At 33.4% G+C, this 19,078-nt stretch overlaps 1 protein-coding gene and 2 long non-coding RNA genes across 7 annotated transcripts; all 3 read left to right on the top strand.

Moving 5' to 3' along the window:
* The first annotated feature begins 2,574 nt into the window (after nucleotides 1-2,574).
* LOC103490423 (uncharacterized membrane protein At3g27390) lies at nucleotides 2,575-6,082 on the top strand. Its single transcript, XM_008449912.3, has 10 exons — nucleotides 2,575-2,880; nucleotides 2,966-3,074; nucleotides 3,211-3,403; nucleotides 3,797-3,933; nucleotides 4,018-4,306; nucleotides 4,411-4,517; nucleotides 4,615-4,777; nucleotides 4,866-5,061; nucleotides 5,150-5,390; nucleotides 5,459-6,082. The coding sequence occupies exons 1-10, from the start codon at nucleotides 2,778-2,780 to the stop codon at nucleotides 5,685-5,687; spliced, it is 1,767 nt and encodes a 588-aa protein (XP_008448134.2). The 5' UTR covers nucleotides 2,575-2,777; the 3' UTR covers nucleotides 5,688-6,082.
* A 2,538-nt stretch (nucleotides 6,083-8,620) lies between these two features.
* On the top strand, nucleotides 8,621-12,545 carry LOC127143891 (uncharacterized). 3 transcript variants are annotated; one of them, XR_007815461.1, is made up of 6 exons: nucleotides 8,621-9,438; nucleotides 9,508-9,639; nucleotides 9,719-10,194; nucleotides 11,455-11,701; nucleotides 11,926-12,180; nucleotides 12,257-12,545. It is a non-coding gene; the product is annotated as an uncharacterized LOC127143891 (long non-coding RNA). The 3 variants fall into 3 exon arrangements; XR_007815460.1 differs by having other exon boundaries at nucleotides 8,822-9,639; nucleotides 9,719-10,041; nucleotides 10,112-10,194; XR_007815459.1 differs by having other exon boundaries at nucleotides 8,819-9,639.
* A 2,812-nt stretch (nucleotides 12,546-15,357) lies between these two features.
* LOC103490422 (uncharacterized) lies at nucleotides 15,358-18,759 on the top strand. Of its 3 annotated transcripts, none has more exons than XR_537848.3 (6): nucleotides 15,358-15,830; nucleotides 15,952-16,036; nucleotides 16,208-16,295; nucleotides 17,314-17,505; nucleotides 18,255-18,320; nucleotides 18,486-18,759. It is a non-coding gene; the product is annotated as an uncharacterized LOC103490422 (long non-coding RNA). The 3 variants fall into 3 exon arrangements; XR_007824832.1 differs by having other exon boundaries at nucleotides 15,362-15,830; nucleotides 18,468-18,759; XR_537850.3 differs by lacking the exon at nucleotides 18,255-18,320 and having other exon boundaries at nucleotides 15,363-15,830.
* The last annotated feature ends 319 nt before the right edge of the window (nucleotides 18,760-19,078 follow it).

Genomic DNA, 19,078 nt, shown 5'->3' with positions numbered 1-19,078 from the left:
AGAGGATATTTGTGGGTCTTATAACACTTATCAACGATGTGACAAGGAAAGTTACAATGGATCTTATAACACTTATCAATGATGTGACAAGGGAAGTTACAATGAGTGCACATGAGGCAATGTTTCTTTCTATTGGTATTAGAAGAGGAACGAGTGTTTGAACATGAGTTATTTGAATTAATCCGACTGTGTTGGTCTCTTACAAAGAAGTGTTACGACTTGGACAAAGTTCCCTGGTGGTATAGAAGAAACCAAAAGAGCTTGATGTTTAGCTTTTTAAATCATTGAGGATAAAGCCCTGGCAATTGTAGGTTTTGGTTCCATTAGAAGTAACTGAGTACGAATTGAATTGAAAGTCTCATTTCGGCCCATAAGAAAGATCATAACATGTTTTGTTTAGAAGTACTTTATAAATTGTTGACTTCTCCACACGAACACTTTCCATAGGAGTAGAAGGGATGATAGGTTTCCAACTTGTTCCACAACGTTTTGAGTTTGGCATAATAGGTTGTGATGGAATTTTGATCTTTAGAAAGAGAAGTGAGTTCACGTTGAATTTGATAAATTCTCGACTGATTGTTCTGTTTGTACCATTCTTGAAAATCAAGCCAAATCTCTCGAGTCGAATCAGCCAAATTGACACTGGCTGAAATCTCCTTCGATGACGAGTTCAAGATCCAAGCAGTAACAACGCTGTTAGAAATGTTCCATGATGAAAGAAGATCACTGGATGGCCAAATAATTGTTTCATGAACGAATCCATCCTTATTCTTCATAGTGAGGCCGATACTAAACTTCTAATACAACTCTTGAGAGTAAACAAAACTTGCTGAATCTTTTATTGATGAGAAAGAGCAATATAAATACCCAATAGAGGTAACTACTGATAATAGAATAACCAACTGAAACTAATTAAAGCAATATCCTAAAATAAAATAAGATGTATTATAATTCTATAGTACTTTATATTTAAGAATAGCACATGTTTGATTTACTATGGTGAAGTTCAAAATAGTCAAGTAAAACACAAGAATAATGTAGTTGCCGAGAGTAATGATAAAAGTAGGGTATATAGGAAATATTTTTTAAAAAAATATAGTTTTTGAAGATTAATAACCAAAAAGGGATTTTTAAAAAAAAAAAATATAACAAACCCATAAAACGTTTACACTATATAGAACAATTCTAAAAACGGAAAAAGATTATATGCTTACAATGGGAAATAGAAAAAAATGTGTCAATCAACACGTGATTAATGGGCCACACGCGCACGAGTAATTTTCTTCTAATTGATAATGTACTACAATTTAAACGACTAATCTACTATCGTTTAGCTCATGATACACGATCGTGTAGTTATTTTTTAATGATGAAAAAAATGCTTCAAATTTAAATGATCATGTTGACCAGACTAAACGATCTTGTTAACTATGGTAAATAGTCGTTTAGATCATGTCAACATGATCGTTTAGATCATTTTAAACGATGGAAAAAAGTTTTCAAAATGAAATGATCATGTTAACCATGATAAACGATCGTGTTGATAATGGTAAATGATCTTTTAGATCATGTTAAAATATATTTAGATGATCTTGATATTCTCGAATATGAAAGAGATGAAATAGCTTCAAAGAATCTTGCCGAAAATGGTGAAAATGAAATAGGAGATTTAAATTGAAAAAAGAATCGTTTCAAAATAGAAAAAACAAAATCTGAAAGAGATAATAAAATCTGGAAGAGAAAATGAATAAATCTCAAAGAAGAAAAAGAAAGAGAAGTGTTGAACAATAACTTCTCTTGATATTGTAGACAATTCGTCACTTCTCTTTTTCTTCATTTTTGCGATTTATTCATATTATCTTCTAAATTTCTTTAGCTCCTCTTTCATATTTTCTGTATTCTATTTTTATTCATATTTCTTTTTCTTTCTTCCAGCTTCACTTCCAGAATATCAAAATTGTTTAAATATCACTTTGATATGATCTAAACAATTGATTACCTAGTCAACACGACTGTTTAGCATGGTCAACATGATCATTTAAATTTGAAACTCTTTACCCATCGTTTAAAAAGAATTTCAGGATCATGTGATATGATCTAAACAATCGCGTATCATAGTCAACCCGATCGTTTAGCATGGTCAATACGATCGTTTTTCATCGTTTAAAAAAAACTACATAATCATGTGAATATGATCTAAACAACTGCATACTATCAGTTAACCGGATTGTTTAGGGTGGTCAAAACGATCGTTTAGATTTAAAGCATTTTTCCATCATTAAAAAGAACTACACAATCGTGTCGATACTACCTACACGATCATGTATCATTTTCCACGTGAGCGCGAATCATGGTCGTTTAAAAAAATTATTCCACGTGTGTGTAACCGATTAATTACATGTTGACTGAAACATTTTTTCTATTTTCTACTGTTGGTCGGTAGACTTTTTTCGTTTTCAAAATTGTTTAATAGAGTGTAATTTTTTTTTTTATTTTGTAAATTTGTTATAGTTTTGAAAAAATTCATTAAAATAATGTAATTTTGAAAAAATAGTCTTAGAAAATCCTGTCAATGTTTTTCCTCCACGTTTCATTGTTTCAAGAATTCGGCCATAGTTGGCAGCCAAGTGTCGACGCGACCGATGCCACGTCACTCTTCGGACACTACTTCCATTGTTCGCCTTCTTCAACCGCCTTATTCCATGCAATATCCTGTGAGTGTGAAGAATGATGTAATGAACTGTGTGTATTCAACTTTGATTTAATCTATTCCCAGAATGACGCTCGTGCGAGTTCCATTTGGATTCTTCCCAAACCTCTGGAGGTTCATCTCCTTCCTTCCTTTCTTCTTCTTGCTTCTCCTTCTTGGTTTTCTTAAAGGTAATTCCACAACCAACCCTTCTTCTCCATTCACTATTGACCATATAATGTTTGATTTAATGTCTCTTTTGCTGAATTCTTTCAGCTGTAATCGTTGCCCCTATTTCTGCCGCCATTATTGTCATTTGTAACTCATCTGTCATCGTTGGCCTTTTTCCTGCACATTTTTTCTGGACTTTCTTCTGCTTTGCTAGGTACATTTACAAGCTTCATCGTTGTATATGTTCACTGTTGTTTTGATTTTATCGATTACCCTTTTCCTCTATTTCTTTGCTGACTTCGATTCTGTGACTATTTTGGGTTTCGTTTTTTTTTAATGTTTAATTTCAGAACCAAGAAGTTGGGCATAGTTTTTAAGACCGTGGTTCTGGTTTTCTTGCCCCTGCCACTGATCCTTTGGCCAGCTGTTGGCATTGTTGGGAGCTTAGTTGGTGGGATTGGATATGGGTTTTTCGTTCCTCTTATTGCAACTTTTGAGGCTGTTGGAGCCGGCGTTACTGATAAACTTTATCACTGTCTTGCTGTGAGTTCCTTTTTTGTTTTCCCATTATGGTCAAAGTAAGCTTTGTTTTAAGATTTGTTATTAACCCACCATTAAAGATGAACGGGAAACGTAAAGTTACGTAAATTATCTAAGTATTCAGTTCTCTAAATATTAAGGTCAAAATCGTGAACAACGCATATATGACAAATAATATATTTGAGGCATTCCAACAAGCGAATAGCATGTTTGGTAGTGATTTTAAGGGTCGAAATCACCTTTGGCATGCTTAAAACCACTCGGATGATTGATTAAATGAATTATTCAAACATGCTATAAGGATTGCTTCAACTCTATGTTTTCTTGATAATTCTTCTAACCCTTCAGCATATTTGTTTGAAACTAATTTGCTTTACATATGGTTATTACAAACAGGATGGTTGTTTGTCCACAATTAAAGCAAGCTGCTTAGTTGTGATGGATTTTACAGATTTCTGCTTCAATTCTTATTTTTCATACATGGATGAACTGGGTGAGTTAATGCTCAGTGATGAGAAACCTATGGAAGTGAAGTGAGTGCTTTCTTCTTTCTCTCCACCATCTCAATTATTTAATAATTTTATTGGAATATTTACACTTTGCCTTATCCTGATCAGGCTATCAAGACTTCCATATTGTTTATTGGCCAGTTTAATTGGTCTTCCAGTTGATTTTATTTTTATTACATTAGTTGCCCTATGGAGAAGTCCTTACATGTTATTCAAAGGATGGAAGAGGCTGTTGGAAGATTTGGTTGGTAGAGAAGGACCATTCTTGGAGGCAGTATGTGTTCCATTTGCTGGTCTTGCCATTATCTTATGGCCCTTGGCTGTTGTCGGAGCGGTGATAAGCGCCATCATCTCTAGCTTCTTTTTGGGGCTCTATGCTGGAGTTATTGTTCATCAGGTGCTCTTTGAGCAAAATTAAGCTATTTCATCTTGAGAAATTGTGTCGATATTTTATTCACATGTTTGTTTGAAGTTTAACTCGGTAATATGTACATTTTGTAGGAAGATTCGTTTCAGTTGGGGCTTGCTTATATCTTGTCAGTGGTCTCAATGTTTGACGAGTATGTGAATGATCTACTCTACTTGCGGGAGGGATCTTGTATTCCTAGGTGAATATGGTCAAATTTTTGTTCAATGGGGATTTCTTTTTCCCGATCTTCTTGTTGATGATATGAGTTTCATGTATTATATTATTGCGACAGCCAGGCCAAAATATCGTAGAAACATGAGCTCAGACCTCAAGATGAAGCATCGTAGTGATGACAAAAATGATGCAAGAAGTATGGGAAATGGTGCAAACAATCATAATCTTGTATCAGAACAGTCAAGGACATTGAAATGGGTGATCCAACATTACAAACCTGTCCTGGTAATGTCGTAGAGAGGTGTAAATCCCATTCTACTTGTCCCGTGATTACCATTTTATGTTATATCATTCAAATGCTTTTTGGCCATAGGTTTGGGATTGGCTGTTTATGTCCTGTGAAGTCAATGGTCGATTACTTCTCCAAGATGGTCTGATAACGACAGAAGACATTGAGGAATGCATTCTAAAGGGCAACAGTAAGAAGTTAAGCATCAGGCTACCAGCGTGGTGTATATTACAGTGCTTGCTTTCCTCGGCAAAGTCGAACTCCCCTGGGTTAGTCATCTGTAAGTCTTTTCTCCTTACTCCTAAGATTAATTTTTTGATATTTATATTATATCGATTGGCTACATTGAAATGTATGTGAACTTTCAGCCAATGGTGTAGAGCTGACAAGGACAAACTTGCCAAGAGATACAATGTTCGAATGGTTTCTTGGGCCATTGTTACTTATGAAGGAGCAAATAAAGAGACTACATTTAGAAGAAAATGAAGAAATATGCTTGAGAATATTGATTATGAGATGCAGAAATGAAATACCTGAGGATTGGGACAACTTTGGCTTTCCTTCCCTCGACAGAGTCAGGAGAGCGCAGTTGCAAGCCATATTTAGAAGGTTTCTACCAACTATTTTCACCATTGGCTGTTAATTTTAAGATTTGTCTAAATCATTCTGTGTCGCAGATTGCAGGGTATTGTCAATTCAGTGTCACGAATTCCATCTTTTCGACGTCGATTTAGAAGCTTGATCAAGGTATTATATGTTGAAGCCCTCCAGAAGGGCAGTTCAGCAGACGCCACGAGAATTAGAAATGGTAGTGAGCCCTTGGGAAACCGTAGGGATGGAAGAAATGGGGAAGAGGAAACAGCAAACACGATACAAAAAGCTCCCAACTCTACTGATGTAGTATGAAACTTGTTGGTGTGTTTTTTTTTTTTTTTTCTTCCTGCTATCACAGAATAGTTGAATGAGATGGGAACAATTCCAGGTTTGGTGAATCAAATGATAGTGCAAATATTTGGACAACTGAGTTTTCTTTGGTCGGGTTCTCAGTAGCAAGTAATGGTGGTTTTAGTATGCTAGAATAGTAATTCAAAATAAAAGGTGTTCATAACAAAAGTTAGGGATAGGAAGGTTTATTTTGATCATCTTATTTATTTCAATCCCTTATTTTCAAAGCGGGCTTATGTTGAAAGAGTTGTGGAGCTCTTGTATGAATAACAGTGGCATCACAAAGTAATAAGCGTCAGAATGCTACAAGTAAAATGCTACTAATACGATAGACATGTTCACATACTCGAGTTAAATATCCCTTCCTTTTTTTTTCTTTTTTTCATTATTTTTTTTGCATTTTTCTCTAGTATACAAGAGTAAATTTATGCTCGTAGAATTTTATGTATGTGTTCTATTATGTGATAATGTTATATAAATTTAGGTATGTTAATTAACATAAAATATATATTTTTGTTTCATTCCATATATAATATAAATGTTGATTTGTTTACAATATGAGGTATGTGTTTTTAAATTAAAATTTCAACCTGGAGTACAAGAATTGCAGAGTTTAAACATTTCACATTTTTAGTAAAAAGGTGCCTGCGTGTCAAAGATATGGTTAAGAAAAAAAGCCTGGAAGTGGAAGCAGAAGCATTGGTAAAAGTAATGCATTTTGGTTTTACTTTTAGTTTTTACATTGCAGAAGCAGAACACTTTCGGTTTTACCGAAGTTTTTTATGGTGTCAATTGTAGGTGACTTAGAATATACTTTTCAATTTTAAAAATTTCATTTCAACGTCATTTTTTATTTTGGGTTTTATTTTTAAATTTCAAAATAAAATGTATTTTCAAATGACTAAGATACTTTGAACGTTTGATTTTTGTACAAGCTTTGTGTTCATTCTAATCAATATTAAACGTGTTTGCCTCAAAATTGAAGAAATTTGACTAATTTTTGCATACTTAAATTTCAAGAAGTCATTTTTAGGTTTAAATCCGTGTAGGTAATTTATTTTGAACGATTACATAGTTTAGGGATGTATTTAAAGTTATGTAACAGTGGTGTTTTGTGAAATCGAAGGCAGATAGAAAAATATGTAGTTTGTTTTATGTTGTAGTTGGATATAGAACTAGATTTTAAGTTAATGCAGGTGGTTTCGTTTGACGAATCTCGATAATTTCATCGATTTAGGAGCATGTAAATGAAGAATTTCGGTCGAGATTGATGAAATTGCTCCGAGATTTGTTGAAGGAGTCGAGATTTGGTGTGTATATGTATGGACAATTTCGTTCAAGATTAGGTCGAGATACATGATAACTTGTAAAAATACAAGTTATTATAGCCTTTTAGGTAAAACATGGAGTCAAAATGAGAGATAAAGGATCAAAACGCGTAGCTAAGCAAGGATACACAGCAGACTGCTGATGTTGTGTTTGTAGGAAGGATGCTAAAGAGTTCTTACAACTAGATAAAGACAGGATTTTATGGCCAGCAATAGTCAAGAATGGAGTGATGATGGCTTTAGATCACGTCAAGGAGAAAGAGGAAAAATTGAAGATGGAATGGATATAAATACAATAGTGGCATTGTAAGGACAAGTAACTGCGATGAACAAGCTCCTACAATTAATGGCCTTATAACAAGTTGATGTAGCGAGTAGTTCTTTTTAGGCGGTAAAGCAGGTGGATGAGATGAGATGTGTGGGATGCGGCGGTCCTCATAAAACTAACGCATGCCCACTCAACACTAAGACTGTTGCATATGTAAAGAATGACCTTTACTTCAAGACCTACAACGACCCTAGTTGGAGAAGTCACCCTAACTTTGGTGTTGAGATATTATGAATAAATTACATGCATTTTACATGTAATTTTCTTATAAATATATAGGCCTTTTTTCATAATTAAAAAGACTTCTTGATAATTTTGACTTCCAAAATTTATTCTTAAAATTTTTATCTCTTACAAAATCTCAACTCTAAAATCTCACATTCCAATTTCCATCTCTTTTTCAATTTTCTTCACTTAATGGGTTCCACAACCATGTTCTAAGTTCGAGAATAGCGAGTTAACGCTAGTGGTGGTTCCGAGTTCGTGTTCTTGAGAAGATATCAAGAAATTCGGGAGTCTTCAAAGGTATGTATTCCTTTAACCCTAATTTAGTTTAATTAGGGTAGTGTTATATGCATGTTAATTACTAAAATAGTTTAGTTGTAATTAGAGTAAAATTTGATCCTTATTTCGTTGCACATGTATCGTATTCTATCATGTGGTATCAGAGCATGCTTAGTTTTACTCAATTGCATATGATGGGTTTTAATTTATTTGATAAATTGTGTGATGAACTAAAATGGATTAGTGATTTTGACAATTAAATGAAGCTTAGTTTTCATTTACATATTGAAATTCGGCTTGGTTCTGTGGCCTAATTTGCATGTTAAAGGGTCTTATTTTTAGGCTAACAAGAAGAATAGCAAAATTAGAGGTTTACTCTAGATAAATGGCAATTTTATTTTTAAATTTACAAAATAGAAAAACAGATAATATTTAAATGATAAATGGGAGAACAATACCTTAAATGCCACTACCTAATTGACAAATGTGATTTCTAAATACAATTGTAACAGAAACCACAAATACTCTATAATTAATACAAACTATACACCCACACTTGAATATTCTAACCCCCCAAAAAAGAAAATAAAATATCTTCTGCAACATATCACATCTTCTGCATGCAACCACTTCACATCTTCTGCATTTACTCTTTCACTTTTGAAAACCATATAATTTTTTGTGTCATCTCCTTTCCTTCATATCTTTGTTCCTTCAAATCTTCGATTAGCATCTCGATTGCTTCAAATTTTCGTTCGCGTAGCCATGTCCGTTCTTTTCTCCGTTTCGGTTGACTATTAAGATCGCTTTCCACTGTTTCCTTTTGGCTTCCGTTCAGGTATGCAAACGTTTGTATTCAACCGTTTGTTTTCTTATGTTTCCCTTTAGCGTAATCTGCTTCAAATTCAACATTCAATATTCAGGTTTGCTATATTATTTCAAGTTTTCGAATCTTCATCTGAATCTTCAATCTTCACTCTTTTTAACTACAGGTTTACTTCGCTGTTTTCAATACCTTCGATCTTTAATTTTCTGTTCGTTTTCAAGTCGGTGAGTTATTCTATTTTCTTCTTTGGATTTTTCCCTATTCTCACATTTTCTGCAGGTAGATAAAAAAATACCCTGTCCTTAAATTTTCTTCTTAAGATTTGTCCCGTGTTCTAACATTTTCTGCATCTATTTTCGATGTTCTTCTTGACTGGTGTTTTTCTATTTTCAAAATAGAGTACTAACTTTTTTTCCACTTAAATATTAAATTTATAGATACAGTTGAATGAATATTTTATATTTTATTTGTTTATTTTAATATGCCTAAAATAAAGGGCATAAAATGTGAACAGATATGCCATTTATTTTAAGAAGATTAAGTGGGATTTTTTTGTGTAATTATAAATATATATTGTTCTTATAAATTTTAGAGAATATAAAAATGAAAAAGGGAAAGGGAGAGGTTAGAACAAGAACAAGTGATCGGTTAAGATCCGCGGAGATCACTGGTTACAAGAAACGATTGTCAACTGTAATTCAAACTCTACCGAGTTCTTCTGACGAGGTACTAATGTAGGTTTTTAAGAATTATACAGAAGTTGTAGAGGTTTATAGCTTTTTCTATGCTTATTAGAGAACAAAAAATATAAGGGCAGAGGGATCGGGGAGCAAGCGAGAGAGTCCAAGAACTTAAAAAAAGAGGAGGATGATTGAACCGCCAAAACAAGACGTCAATGTATAAAAGAAACAGAGGATAAAAAGCTTGGTAAACTATAAATTTATTTTCCAATGACTTGTGGTATGTTAGGTTTCAACAAAGCTTATTTATGTTGTTGCCTGTGTAGGTTTCAAGAAGGCGAGTTTACAGAAGGAAGGGTGGAGGAAAGAAACAAAAAGAGATTGAAGGAAAGATATGTGTTCCCCTTTATTATATAGATTGATTATAGTTTTGACAAACAGCAAGATACTGAAAGCGAAAGCGAAGAGGAGGAACAAGTAGAAGAAGATGAGCAACAAGAAGAAGATAAACAAGTAGAAGAAGAAACACGATGATGAAGGGGAAGGTGAGACAACAATAGATGAAGATTCGAGTTCATCGACGAGTGAACAAGATGAAAGACCAACGGATACTAAGAAGAGAAAAAAGACTGAGGAAAATGGAAAGAAAGTAGGCACATAATTTGATAAAGTGTTTATTATTTTATGTATTGGCTATAAATTTTGGTTTTATAAAATAGGTGAAGGCTATTAAAAAGAACAAAAGGCAAGAGAAGATCAAAGGAGGAAGGGAAAAGCATCCATGAAATCAGATAAATCTGAGGTATGTATTGTATGGTACTTCTGTTATTTGTGTATTGTGAATGTAACTCGTGTTTTGAATGTAACTTATGTTCTGAATGTGAAGTATGGTGCAATTAATTACACTATATTTGTGAATTGTGAGTGTAAATAATGTTCTGAATGTGTGGTATGTTATTTTATGTTGACAGTGTATTTAATTATATATGTTGGGTGTATTTATATGTTGAATGTATTTGTATGTTGAGTGTATATGAATTCCAGAAGGGAACATATATACTATGAATGTATGTGGAGTTTTATGTACTTTGTATGTTGAATGTGATAGATATATGTGTGGTTTCTGATACTTTTTTCAAATCAATTTTAGAACTCGGTCTACTTAATGTGCTCTGAGAGGAGAAACGAGCCTTGAAAGATCAATCTACACACTAAGAGCACAATAATAGACAAAATTCAAGAAAATCTTGGAGATAGGCTGATTAATAGGTTTAGGGAGGGGATATTTGGACACTTTCTAGACTTCTCCATAACAAACCAATCTTCCCAATTGTTGTTGCACCTTATTCAGCGAATGTGTAAACCTAAATCGACTAATCAGTTTCAATTTCTAATAGGAGGGAGAGTTCTGAAATTTGGATTGAGAGAATTTGTCCTTATAACTGGCCTAAAATGCCATGAGATTCCTGATACTAACCAGAAGGATATAAAGGGGGGTAGGCGGCTAAAAAGAGTATATTTTGAAAACCTTAAAACTGTGAGGAGGCAGTACTTGAACATTATGTTCAATATAAGTACTGCTGGCACTGATGATGATACAACAAAAATGATCGAACTGTATTTTCTCGAGAGTTTTTTGATCCCTAGGCAAGAATGTCTAAGTATAGAGTGAGATTACATCATTATGGTAGATGATGATAAACTATTTGATGGGTACCATGGGGTAGGGTTGCTTTTGAACTCTTAGTAGAGTTTATGAATAGGGTCGTTTGTAGCAAGGGGCAAATGGGGATTTTAATGGAGGGAGGGTCATTTTCCCCATTCTTGCTTGGGCTTACAAGGTAATCCCAACTTTAAGTACCCCGCCCAAATTCTTTGCAACAAGGATTTCAAATGATGACCCTAGGATTATAAATTGGGCAGCCGACACATAACCCAAATGGAATTAAAACAAAAGGTCTTCGATTCGCCAACAGTATGTAAATCTAGTAATTTGTAGGAGTTTTGATATTCATGACAGTTTTAATATTTATAAAGTATTTTTTTTTTCTTTTTGAAACAGCTTGAAGTGTCCCACATGCTCGCTACACCAATTGAAGTTGGAATCTCATATTTTGCACCATTCCTGGAGACAGAAAAAGATATATACAAAGAAGCAAAGGATGAGCTTCGAAAGACCCAAAATTCTGACCGCGTAGCCCATGTTTCGCTGAATAGAGGCATGCCCTCTACAAGTGGGATTGATGGCCTGACTAGAATGGTAAAAAAGATTAAGAAGAGCCAAAAGAGGATGAAGACAAGTATGGAAGGTATTCTTGAGTTTCTTAAATCTATAGAATTGAAAATGAATATTCGGTTTGAAGAACTAGGGCAGAAGATGAATGGAATAAGAGAAGCAATAAGGTGCCAACAATCTAGTTCTGCGGGTGCCCAATACGCCATTGAATTTATGGCAAGCATGTTCTGTAGACTTCAATAATATCTGTGTGCATCTTAACAAATACACTGTATTTGGTATGTATTTGTTACGCAGGGAGCAAGGGCGTTTGAAGAGCACCTTGACAAGGTGGAGGAGGACCAAGAAGAAGATGACATTGAAGATTTAAACTTGGGTTCAAGCAATCCAAAGGTGCTTGGAAAAATGGATAATGATGAAGACAAAGATGGACAAGGGCTCATGGATGAAAGTCGAACACAAACTTCCAGAGGGCAAGATGGTGGACAACCTAAAATGACACAATCAGGCACACAACCAACAACTGGAGATAAAGATTGTTTGCCATATAAGGTAAAGAAAAAAATCAAATTGTTGAAGCTATGTATAATACATATTATAAACTAACATATGTACATAATTGTAATAGGCCACGGAGGAAACCGAGGAGGAGATAAACAGGCTGATACGGTCAATCAATGAAAGTGTTATATATGATGAAATGAAGAAAAAAGAAGACAACAGGGAACCTAGGTAGTTCATTTTCAAATTTGAGGATGCTCAATGATAGGAGAGACTTCTTTTTATTTCTTTTGAGGGACAAATGCGTTGTCTAAAACCCATCAGAGATTTTTTGTAACTTCATCCCAAGAAAGGAGTCTTGGAACACTAACAGATGATTTATTGAGATTTTTTCTATCAACATAGTTTTTCCTTTAGTTGAAGACAATAAAGCTTTTGAATGCATAGTAGTAGTCAAAACTTTATAAGTGACTTTGTAAACAAGGGTTTAATTTTTTAACTCCTTCTTCAAAATTTAATCCTTGGCCAGTAATGTCTAAGCTCAAGGTTTTGAGAATATGTGGGTCATCAAGAGACACCATAAAAATTGGAAAACAATTAAAATATACAGGACCATTGACCAAATTTGATTCAATTATTCCTAATAAAGATTTTGAAAAATCTTTATGGCGTTTATCGCGTAAAATTGCTAAGACTGGTGTATCCAGTCCGAATCTAAACATTGGAATTAAAGCTACTTGGACAGCTCCTATATGAAGAAACAAAAATTCTTTTTGATGTTTTTCAATATCATTTCTTGAAAATAATTGTATGGAATCAATTTTTCCATAAACTGGAATTCTTCTTTCAACAATTTTTACACAAAGATTTTCTTCGAAGTTGAAAGTATTTTGAAAATAAATTGTCTTTGAATCAAGTTTGGGAATTCTCCAATTGAGAAAATCATTTTCTAGTTTTGCAATACGAATTGATTCATTTGTTACATCACCTTCACTAGAAGAAGCAGCATGATGCTCCTCAATTTCTTTTTGAGTAAGATCTTTTGACGAAGATTTAGGGGATAAATTTTTTTTCAGGAAATTAGATATTTGAAAATTTTAAATTCTCATACTATAAATATCTATTTTTCAAAATTTTATTAAATCTAGAAATAAAATTTCTTAGATCAAGAATCTATACTTGTATGTGCTAAGACGGATTACTGCTGACCAACGGTCTCACCGCGCTTCCTTCCGTCTTACTGTCGGGACCACAAACTTAGACACGGACGTACAGGCGGACGTAGAATCTGAGTCTTCAAAATTAAATCTCTTGAATTCAACAAAATTTTGAAGAATAAATTTTATTGAAGAGAACTTAAATTTATCAAACTCTTCTCCCCTGGAAATGAAATTTGAAAACGAATCACCTAGGTTCCCTGTTGTTAAAGAAAACATGAATTCTACAGACTTCATGAGTTTAAGATCAAGTACTTCTAGTAAAAGTGAGTCAATGCCTAATCTCAAAATCAGATCTGTCAAAATAGATCAAGGAATACCAAATATTATTTATGAAGAAAATCTCCCAAACTCTCCAACTCAAACAGAAATGGATAGTAGTTCTCAATTAAATGTAATTATTTCAAAATCAAAGTTTGAGCTTGACAAAGAATCTCTTCAAAAGAAATTTATGTCTAAAGAAAGCCTTATTGAATGAATTGCTTCTTTCAAGAACTATTCTGAAACAGAAAGGAAGCTGTTTAGAGAAGAGTATTTCAAAACCCTTGAAATACTTCAAGAGCATATTGCAGTTTTTAGATGGTTTAATCAAAGAAAAGAATTTGACCATCTTTGTACTATCAAAGTAAAAGAATCATGGAAAACTCAAAGAGGTGAAATCAAAGCTGATTTTCCACCAATGGAAGATGTAGAGTTCAAAAGTTTTTATAACGAGAATGTTATTGCAAAACCCTTTCAAATCATCAAAGAATCAGAAGAGCATAAAGCCCTTACAAACAAGGAAATAAAAATTTCCAAGTTCAAAATAACTATTTAAATAGAATGCTTTCTTCAATCGCAACCCAAGTTTTTAAATTAGAAGAAATCATCAATCCTCCTTCTCGAGAAGAAATTCCTAGTCTCTTCCAACCTTTGGAAAAGGTAAGAAAAAAACCCAGAAACAAAAACTTCTAAATGAGATTAAGAAACGCTTGGAAAGCTTAAAGGGCGAAAGTTCGATCAAAGTCATTAATGAAGAAGATGCAGCCCAATTCATGGAAGATTTTGAAAATCTCTCTGTCAATGAAGAAGAAAAACAAATCAATAAACTAAATTTTGGAAGGTATATCAATAAGAGAGATCAAATTAATTTCTATCCTTGACCTTCATTTCAAGGAGAAGGATTAGAGCAAAAACAAAGATATTCAATAAATACTGAGTTTAATAGAGAATCTATATATGTTTAGAACCTTGATGGAACCCCAGAATTTCAAATCTATGACATATTAAATAATATGTTGACTTGTGTCATAGCCTACGAATCTAATGGTCATTTAGATAGAGAAGTCGCCATGCTTCTAATTAATGGATTTAGTGGAAGTCTCAAATTGTGGTGGGATCATGCCCTAAGTACTGAACAAAAAGAAGCAATAAAAAGACATAAGACAAAGGTTAGAAGGATAATTAAAGTTGAAGAAGGAACTTCAACAACTCAAGAGGTAGAAGAAGAAATAGAGAATGCTGTAGAAACCCTTCTCTATGCAATTAACTTGCACTTCGGCCTAGGAAGTGACACTGATGAAGAAAATCAAAGGAAAATAATAAAAAATCTAAAGTGCTCCTCTATGGAAAATTTTAGATGGTATAAAGATATGTTCTTACTAAGAATTTATATTTTCAAAGACTGCAATACTAGACACAGGAAAGAAATGTTCATTGATGGACTTCCTAGCTTTATGACAGAAAGTGTATACAACCATTACTACAAAACTGGGTTTATTTGACGCTTTTATAATTGATATACTTGACAGTTTTAATAAAAATTGTCAAGAAACATAAAAAAGTGTCAAGAATAAGAAAGAGTGAAAAAACCCATATTTTTGTTTTTTCTTTTGTTTTAAATACTTGACAGATTAAAAACGTCAAAATTAATTTTAATTACTTGACATTTAAAAAATGTCAAGTAATATATATTTTTCAATAATTTTTAATTCCCCTTTTAATTTAACTTTCCCAAATTTCTCCTTCTCCCCCAATCTTCCGTTTGCCGCGTGCTAATATGAAAAGCCCTAACTTGTTCGACATCGTCTCTTCTGTCTGCTTGGTGTTCATTGTCGCTCGCAAGCCATTGCCGCCTCTTTTGTCTGCGTGTCATTTCGTCGTTGCCCGTGGTTGCTCGTTGCTCATGGTTGCGCGTTCTGTTCGTGGTCGCTCGCAAGCAGGTTCGTTGCTTCATCGTGGCCCTTTCCCGTGGTTACACGGCAGCTGTTGATGTATTAGAGCATTTCTCTATTCACCAATCTGGGCAGTCTCTTCTCTATAGCATGCTGCAGAACAATGAATTTAAAGCAGCTGAGAAATGGGCCACTTTCATGGGAAATCCAATGTTACATTTGCTTGTCCAGGACTTGATAAATAGAAACAAGCTAAAAAGTGCATATGGAGTTATAAAGAAAAATGATTTGCAGAAGGAATTTCCCGATGTCTATCAGAAGTGTAAGAGAGGTACTTTGGTAACCCCTATGCTGTATTTTTCTTCTTTGAACTCAAATTTTCATGTGCTCTTGGTATTTTTATATGTCTCCATTGACTTAAAAGCCTATGAATAATTATGATTCTTACTCAGCTCCTTGAAGAATTTAGCCGAAGAAGGATGTTGGGATGGTGCTGAGGCAAAAATAAACAGCAATAGGCAATTTCTTGAATATTTGGTTAGTATACTCCATACATTCATTACTCATATTTTGAAGATTTTTAAGCAATACATATACTTCATTACAAGCAAAATGTCTTACCTGTTGGACCTGAGTTCTGGGTTTTTGACAAATAGTTTTTAAAGCTCAAAGTCTTCATATCTTTACGTAACCTTTATGTGTTTTAAGGTTTACTTGGCATTGGAAGCTGGTTATTTCAAAAAAGTTGATGAACTTTGCAATAGGTACTCCCTTACAGGTTTTCTGAATAACAAAGGTATGACGTCTGTACCATAGTCTCTTGCACTTAGAAGCTTCCTTGCATATGTTGGGCCATTTTTCCAGCTTTAATAAGATCAATATCTCATGTTAGACTATTATTATTCAGAAGTGTTTCTACGAACTATCTTGTTGGCCTTTGTCCATTCCCTATTACCCTTAGTCATTCCTTTTTACCTTTTGTTCTTTATTGCCCCAAGTTTGTCCACTTTATTTGTTTTTTAATTGGATAAATATAGGCATCTCGCAGAAAATTTTGCAAGTAGAAAATAAAGAGCTAAAAGGCGCTGCAAGAAAACAAAGAATTGGTTGAATGCCTCTAGGAATTGCTTCCATGGGCATTGAGAAGTGGAGTTGTCGGATCTAGTGAATAAACCACAGAAATCCTTATCATAATTCCTAGGTGATTAAAGCTTTTGTTAGGACACTGGTCATGTTCTTTTATTCCTAAAAAAGATTTAAACTGCCTTCATAATAAGGAAAAGAATGTACTTGCTGACCAAAAAAGGTAAAACATAACCTAGTGAGCTACACAATTTTACCATGGCATTAAGAAGGGCCTTTTCCTTCTCATGTTGATCACCCAATGAAGGAAGGTAGAGTATTTGTTACCCTTAGTGAGCTACTCAATTTTACCTGTGTTTTGACAAAGAGAAAATTAGTGTAAACGTAAAATTAATATCATTTAGCCTAAACTAATTTATTATATTTTTAGCTTATTAACACATTATTGTATTAAAAACTTAGGAACACAAATTATCTTTGACCTGCCTAATCTTCTGGGCAGTTATCAATTCAATTGTAAATTATCTTTGAGTAACATAGGATGGTTTCCACTATTAGGGACAAATCTTGGTTTCTGTACATTATATGACTTCAGTGTTTTTGAACATTATCTACAAAAAAAAAATTAGCATGCTTCGAATCACTACAGTTAAATTTTATTTGCATTGCACAAAATTTTACTTGTTCTGATTCATATTGGTTAATCTAATCAGCATATTGGTTTTCTGTAGAACGTAAGGGAAGTTATGGACAGAAGTTACCGAACCACTATTTGAATCTTAATCAACTAATTGCTGGAGATATTTTATGGGTTGACAATGCTGATGCTTTACATCATGCAACACGCCATATCGAGGAGTGTAGTTGTAGGTATTGATTGTGAGTGGAAACCTAACTATATAAAGGGCAAGAAACAGAACAAGGTAATCACTGATAAATTATTTTTTCTCTCTATTTGTGCTTTTCTCCTCCAATTCCTTTCTTATATCGTTGTATCTGAGCTGGTTGTATTTTATTTTTATTTTTTTAATCTTATAAGAACGTTGAAGTAACAAATGCACCTATTATTTTGTTTGAGCTTCTCATAATCATTGTCTGGCATAAACACATACCTTATGTTCTTATAAAAAGAAAATAGGAAAAGAATTCTATTAATCACAATTCTTGAAGTCGGTGGCTACAATAGTTTTAAGTCTGTGAAATGAGGGTGGGAGTTGACATGGTTGCGCATATATCCCTGCAGCATGAAAATATTTTCAAGATATGCTTCTATCTATCATGTTAAAATTAGATTTATACTTTATTTATTCCATTGTATGATATTGCTCTCATTGAGATTTTTTTTCGTACTCATGCTCTGCATATAGTTTTGTTCCTTGAGGATCAGCTTGATTCCAGCCAAACCTTTATTCTATCATTCCCTTGTTTGCGTCACTACTTTTGGAATCGTTCAAGTTTTACAAGAATAGAATGCAACCTCTATTAGACTGTGAAATATAAATATAAATTGCCAACAAAGTTTACTCTTTTACTTTTCTTTCTTAGAAAGGGAAAAAGTTAAAGACTTGTTTGTTTTCTGATATTTACTAGTGATTTTTGTTTAATTTAATTTTCTTTTTTTCCTTATCCTTTTTATCCATTCGCTTTCTAACTCAGTGCATATAATGTGCAGTGGTCCTGGTAAACTATTGTTTTAGGCTTCATTTTCCTATTGTTTCTTCTAGAAACAAGGCATATAGTAAGTGAATTCAACAAATTATATTTATTGTTGTGATTTATGTTTGCATAATGGCTCTTTCTAGTTGTTTTTATTGTCGGTGTAAACATATTTATTTGTTTATTAAAAGTATACGTATATGGGCTATTTGCAACATTAAGCATTTAGGTAATTTATGTATTACAGTGTCCTTTACAAGTCGGAACCACTAAATTGGGAGTTATGATGTGGAAGTATCTTCTTTGAGGCATGAAATAAAAGAGTTAAATGAGAGGTTGGAAACCGCAAATGCAAGGGCTCAATCGTTTGAGAAGAAGCAAGGATATTGCAACAAGAAAAAGTTCATATTGTAACTTAGACATGTATATTTTGTTTATATTAAATAAGAAAAGGTTCATATCGTAGCTTAGACATGTATATGGTTCATTGATATATATATATGCAATTTCTTTGATGGAAAGATTGAGTTTTTTCAATTGATGTGTATTAATGTTGTCAGACTTCAAAACAGGTGAACGATAAAATATAAATTTTTTAATTGAACAAACCTTATATACTTGATACTGTTAAAAATAAAACCCTCTTATTCTTGACACTGGATTAGTTGACGCATAAAAACTGTCAAGTATAATTATATATTTGACGCTTTTTCAATGTCAAGTATAATTATACTCGACACTTATAAATTGTCAAGTAAACCTCTCTTATTCTTGACACTGAGTAAACCAATACTCGACAGTTAAAAAGCGTCAAGTAAACCCAGTTTTGTAGTAGTGAAC

Source organism: Cucumis melo, chromosome 11 (assembly GCF_025177605.1).
Source record: "Cucumis melo cultivar AY chromosome 11, USDA_Cmelo_AY_1.0, whole genome shotgun sequence".
NCBI classification, from domain to species: domain Eukaryota; kingdom Viridiplantae; phylum Streptophyta; class Magnoliopsida; order Cucurbitales; family Cucurbitaceae; genus Cucumis; species Cucumis melo.
This window is presented reverse-complemented; position numbering and strand designations above follow the sequence as displayed.